Source organism: Mus caroli, chromosome 6 (genome assembly GCF_900094665.2).
Source record: "Mus caroli chromosome 6, CAROLI_EIJ_v1.1, whole genome shotgun sequence".
NCBI classification, from domain to species: domain Eukaryota; kingdom Metazoa; phylum Chordata; class Mammalia; order Rodentia; family Muridae; genus Mus; species Mus caroli.
The window spans coordinates 86,436,975-86,442,488 of record NC_034575.1 but is presented as its reverse complement, the minus strand read 5'-3'; the positions used below and the strand labels follow the sequence as shown (position 1 = coordinate 86,442,488).

At 52.0% G+C, this 5,514-nt stretch overlaps 1 protein-coding gene across 1 annotated transcript in view; it reads left to right on the top strand.

Annotated features, from left to right (window-relative positions):
• Cfap100 (cilia and flagella associated protein 100) overlaps positions 1–5,514 on the top strand; it is a 34,165-nt gene that overhangs the window by 22,750 nt on the left and 5,901 nt on the right. Inside the window, exons 8-16 of the mRNA XM_029478230.1 lie at positions 69–136; positions 222–385; positions 638–718; positions 1,071–1,252; positions 1,709–1,747; positions 1,824–1,953; positions 4,409–4,457; positions 4,566–4,717; positions 5,183–5,330. Of these exons, the coding sequence (XP_029334090.1) occupies positions 69–136; positions 222–385; positions 638–718; positions 1,071–1,252; positions 1,709–1,747; positions 1,824–1,953; positions 4,409–4,457; positions 4,566–4,717; positions 5,183–5,330 (1,013 nt within the window). The remainder of the gene's footprint in view (positions 1–68; positions 137–221; positions 386–637; positions 719–1,070; positions 1,253–1,708; positions 1,748–1,823; positions 1,954–4,408; positions 4,458–4,565; positions 4,718–5,182; positions 5,331–5,514) is intronic.

Genomic DNA, 5,514 nt, shown 5'->3' with positions numbered 1-5,514 from the left:
CCCCTCCCTCCCCCTCTCCCTCTCCCTCGTTCTCCTTTCCTCTCCTTTCCTTCTGGGTCTTGTTGCAGAAAGGAAGAGAGAGCCTGAAACACTGAATGACTACATGGAGAAGAGGCGAAGCATGTTCCTCCTCCAGGTGGGAACGGCTACGTCCAGGCTAGCGCCTTTAATTTGGTTCTGGCTCAGCCAGGTGCCCTCATGCCTGCTCTGCTGGCCCACAGTATGCCCTGGCAATGAAGCGCAATGAAATCCAGCGGCTGGAAATGCTGGCGACCCGGGAGGAGAACAGGCTGGAGAGGGCAGAGAAGTTCCTGGAGAAGGATGCGTCCTTGTTTGACGAGTTCCTCAGGGAGAATGACCGCAACTCAGTGCAGGCCATGAGACTGTGAGCCTACAGGCCCTGAGGCCTTGCATATGTGAACCCATTGCCCGGGCCAGACCCAGTCCAGTCTTAGCTGGACCTGGAACCATGAACCCTAGCCAGGCCCTGATTTCAACCTATGGTCATGACCCCTGGATAACCCCCATCCCACCAGCTTCCCACTTGGCCTGTGCCCAAAGCTAAGGCCATGGCTTCTTCCATTTCTGATTGGTCTTTAATGATCCATGATTGGCCTCCTGGTTCCCCCTCCTTCAGGGCTGAGAAAGAGACCAAGATCAAGACGGAGAAGATCGTTGAGATCCGGGAACTCACAGCCCAGATCACGAGCATCAAAAGGTAGAGTACAGGGGGCACTGTTCCCTGTTACTTCATTGAAGCTAAGGGTCACTTAGGACCACAAAGGCCTCTTAGGGACTCAACCCTGTGGGAGGCTGTGGCCTGTCTTGTGGGTGGTGCTGCAATTGACACTTAGTGACTTCGCTGAGGCCACACCCCAGGACACAGAAGCATTGTGGCTCAGGTTGAGAGCAGTAGGAGAGACCCCATGGATGAGGACCTGCAGGTCACAGAGGGGTCACAACTCTAGAAATTCCGTTGTTTGGTCCCTGTAGGGCAGACTCCTTTCCCAGCCCAGCTAGGACTTGGTGGTGGATACCACCTAACTCCCTGCATCCCTTCTTGGGCCTAGCGAAATCTCCAAATTTGAAGACACCTTGAAACATTACAAGATCTACAAGGAGTTCTTGTACAAGTTGTCACCCAAAGAGTGGCTGGATGAGCAGCAGGAGAAGCACCTGGCTTTCAAAAGGGCCAAGGAGTCTTCAGAGCTCACCAGGACCAGCAGCACTGCCATCGTATTAGGAGACAAAGGTGGGGCAAAGANAAGGGTGTCCCCCTAAGGATGGGCCCTGACACTGGTGCAGAGAGCCTGCACCCAACTCAAAGGGACCCTGTACAGATGGGGCCCCATCCAGTCCTTGCATGGCTGGCTNCACACACAGAAGTGCTCACTTTGAGCCAGGAGCTCAGTGTGGTACTTTCCATAGGGACATGGGCTTTCCAGTCAAACCAAAGGGTCCCCTCCCAAGCACTTCCTTCCCTGTCTTCCTCCTGGTTTGAGAGCCTGAGTTGCCAAGAGATTCCAAAATTACCCATGGAGGCTGTGACATGGTCTCTGGACAGCAGGACAGAATTCCCACTTGAAGTACACTAGACCCTTCTCTCAGAAAGAGGATCCCAGGAACCAGGCAGAAAACCACACAGTTCTGGGTCCTCTAAAATCAAGATCCAGCAGTGGTCATATGGGTTCTCTTTTGCTTCCTGTAGGATCTGGCAGTAAGAGCAAGACAGCCTTCCTGTGGAAAGGTATGACTGCCCCAGCCCAGAGGGGGCTCACACCTTATGCCAGGGGCATACATAAATCTTCCACTTCCCCTGCCAGAGGTTCCCGGCTTGAAGAAGGTCACAAAGACTGGGCGGCTTGTAAAGGCACTATCATCTAGCATTCAGAGCCTCCCGCAGGTCGGTCAGCCCACCCAGCTCAGCCTGCACAGCGAGCTGGACTCCAGACTGTGAGTGGCCTTGAGGGGCTGAGGGAAGCAAAGGCCACTGAAGGAGACAGCCAGGCTGGCAGGGACACAGGGGAGGGTGAGGAGAGGGAAGCCAGCTGAGGTCATTCCATGGAGCTGCCTCAGGTGCCTGGTTCTAGCTCTGGGGTAATTGGGGTAGTCAGNAGGCTCAGTGTGACAACACAATAAAGGGGAGTGGTTGGGGGCAGAGGGGTTGTTTCCCCCACCCCCTTGGAAGGCATGTGCCAAAGGCAGCTTCTCCTGTCTGTAGGCTATTCTGGGAGGGTCCANAAGGCTCCAGATGTCAGAAGCCTAGAATATTGGGAAAAACTACAGAGTCACTGAAGGCCCAAGTTGTATCTGTGTTTTAGTGACATTTTCTTGATGACAAATCCCTGTCTCTTGGCCCTGGGTGGTCTGGTTAGTCGTGGTGTCCTGACATCCCTCTTTCCATATTGCCTTTTAAGAAGAATTCTAATAATGTCATGTTACCTATCTTTCCACATATGGGGGGGGGGTACATCTCACACTCTTCTTAAGGAATTTCTGCCAGCCCTGAAGTCTGCTTTTGTGCAGCAAACTTTCAGTGTATTGGTGTGGATGAAGGCATCTGGGCATGAGAAATGGGCCTCCTTATGCCAGTCCTAATCTTTGTCATTCCTTCCCATGTCCCATCCTCTGCCTCTCCTTGCTATAGGACCNCCAGGACCTACTCCTTAGTTCTGTACACTGCATCCTCTTTCCTGATGCCTGTGGACAGTGTACCCTCAGCTGCTCAACTACCCAGTTTATGCTTTTATTGGGGAATGGGAAACCCCAGATTTCATTGCTTGTAAACACCCGTTCTTGTGCATGGTGGTCTTGTCATGGAGACAGACTAGCCACCATCAGTGACCTGGATGTGTGTTGATTGGCTGGGGGCCTGGTACAGAGGCTCCAGGAGGTCAGAATACAATGATAGCCACCTAACCAACATTATTTTAGCCCTGANCTCTGGGTTGGGAGAGCTGAGGATATAGGTCCTGATCATACTGGCCTGGCTTTGAACCCTGGTCCCTCTTTCTATTGTCAAGGATAGTGCTTCCACCTTTAACCTTTCACCTGATAAATTTATAGTATGCAGAGTATGTAGTCTGTAAACTAGGCACACAGACCAAACCCCCACTGATCAGGAAGCATAAGGGAATTTAAAGAGCCTCTTTGGTGCACATACACTATTAACACTGAAAGAAAAGTCAGATTTGTGTACAGGATAGGTATGCTTGCTTATATTACATAGATAATTAAATCTTGGCTGGATAGTTGATACTGCTCTAGGCAGAGCATCTTTAGTGTTTTTAGTTGATCACTTTTTGATTTTAGAATCATCANTGCTGAGAACACAATTTGACATTAATATATAATGTCAGAGGAATGCTTAGGGACAACCCAAAGATATAATCTGATTCATGCTGAGGACTGAGCATGTGCAGTGGGCATGACGTATGTGCTCAGGACTGAGTGTGCTGTGAATTCACAAACAGCTCAGATTATTTGACTTGTAATTAAATTCTGGTCACTTAATGTTAGAAGACCTTCCACAGTTGCCCAGATTTTCCTATTTCTCACATTTAGCTACATACACACAGTTTAGGAAGCTAGACTCTAGGAACTGGGCTGCTGCACACAACTGGCCACAACTGAGAAGGCCAAATCCCTTTGGAGGGAAGATTCAGGCAGTGGGGCTCAGCAGACTCCTGGAGTACCTTGAACAGGTAGCTGAGCTGAGCTACCTCCAAATTCCTCCTGTCACACAGGCCCCAGAAGGTACAGTGGTGGTGAGGCACAAGCAACTTTCTCTGCTCCCGCAGTTCTGTGCACCACTATATCTCCATTTCTACCTCTGATTCCTGGGCATCTGGCAGAGCCCAGCTGGAGTGGGTGGGTGGGAGCCACTGGGAAGGGCTAGGAAGCATGTGGAGGTGGGCTGAGGCTACACAGTCTCTCTGCAACCCTGTGAGCTGTCTCAGGACAGGCGCGGCCTGCCTTGTATGGTGCTGCTTGGAATATGCTGAGAGGAGATTTGTATGCTCAATGGCTGTAGATTGGACAGACCCCGAGAGCCAATCCAGATGGCCTCAGGGGGGTCACTCAGAAAATGAATGGTAAGTAGGAAGGTAGCTGGGAAGTGAGGGTAGGTACAAAGGCTCTGCACCTAGAGGGTAATGGCTGGCAGATCAGAGCAGAGGAACCTAGTGGATCAAGAGAAGTCAGCCTTACTCTAATTGTAGACTGCTCACTGAATTTTGAATGTCCCTTGGCCGTGGGGCCCTGATGGGGGGGCGGGAGTTACATCTGAGCAATATGGGGTCAGGGAGGGGTGGGGAACATGTTCCATCCATGTCTTTGGTCCTTTGACCCCCTTACTACTTGTGGCCTGATCTGGTCCAGAAGCTCTGATCCCATTGTCTGTCCTTAGGTCAAGCACCATGTTTCCATCACAAGACGACACTGACAGCGATGGGGAGGTCTGTGGCTGGGCTCTCGCCCTATTTGCCCCACCCCATCCCATCAAGCACCCTGCACTGCCCCACTAAGCCCTGTCCTGTACAGCACCCTCTGCCCACCCCTCATAGGAGCTGGCACTATACTTCACTGAGCCCCAGCAGCTCTTAGANGTCTTCACAAAGCTAGAGGAAGAGAACTTGTCGCTGATTCAGAACACGCAGGAGATGGAGGAGACCTTGGATGAACTGAACGTCACTCTGAAAAACACCCAGATCCGCATGTAGGTCCCTGCTGCCCTCTTGCCACTCCTGCGCCATTACACTACCAGCTGTCTTCCTTGTTTAGGGTCTGGATGCAGGGCCTTGAAGCCATCTGCACTCAGAAGGCAGCAGCAAGGACCTCCNATTCAGCCCTTCTGCCANTATTCAGGCCCTGGGAAGCCAGTTTTACAATGTGGAAGGCCACTACATCCCAGGGCCCTGAAGCAGGCATGGCTTGGAAGGGTCTAGAAGCTGGTCTTCAAGATACTTCAGCCATGGGGAAGCATTAGAGGTCCTCACATAACACCACTAGCCCCCAGGCTGTAAGGGAGGGAAGACCTGCTTTACTGGGGNCATGGAGCATTGGGTGGGAACCAAGCAGCAGAAGTGAAGGTGAGGGGGAGGGTACAAGGCCACCTGACAGGCTGGAGCCAGACTGGAATGGGTGAGACCTTGAAAGGACAGGTCTGTCAAAATCTCTTTAGCACAGCAAGGGACCAGGGATCTGGAAAGATCCTGGGGAAACCCAAGGCCCTAAGTGTGGCTAGCTTGGCAGCAGGGGAAGGCTGGACCTGGGTCCACTCCTACCTTGAACCCACTGGACACTCACAGACCCATACTCCCTGCTGCAGGGTGTGGCTATCAGACATCCCATCCCAGTCTCTTCTGTTGGCCCATTCCAGAGTACAAGGGAGCTGAGTAGGAAAGGNTGAGCTGGGGTATTAAGGGCCCAGCTACTAAATCCCTAACCTCGGAGCAACTTTTCTTGGATGGCCCATGGCCTGCCAATGAGAGCTTTATGCTGAATGGCAGCGGA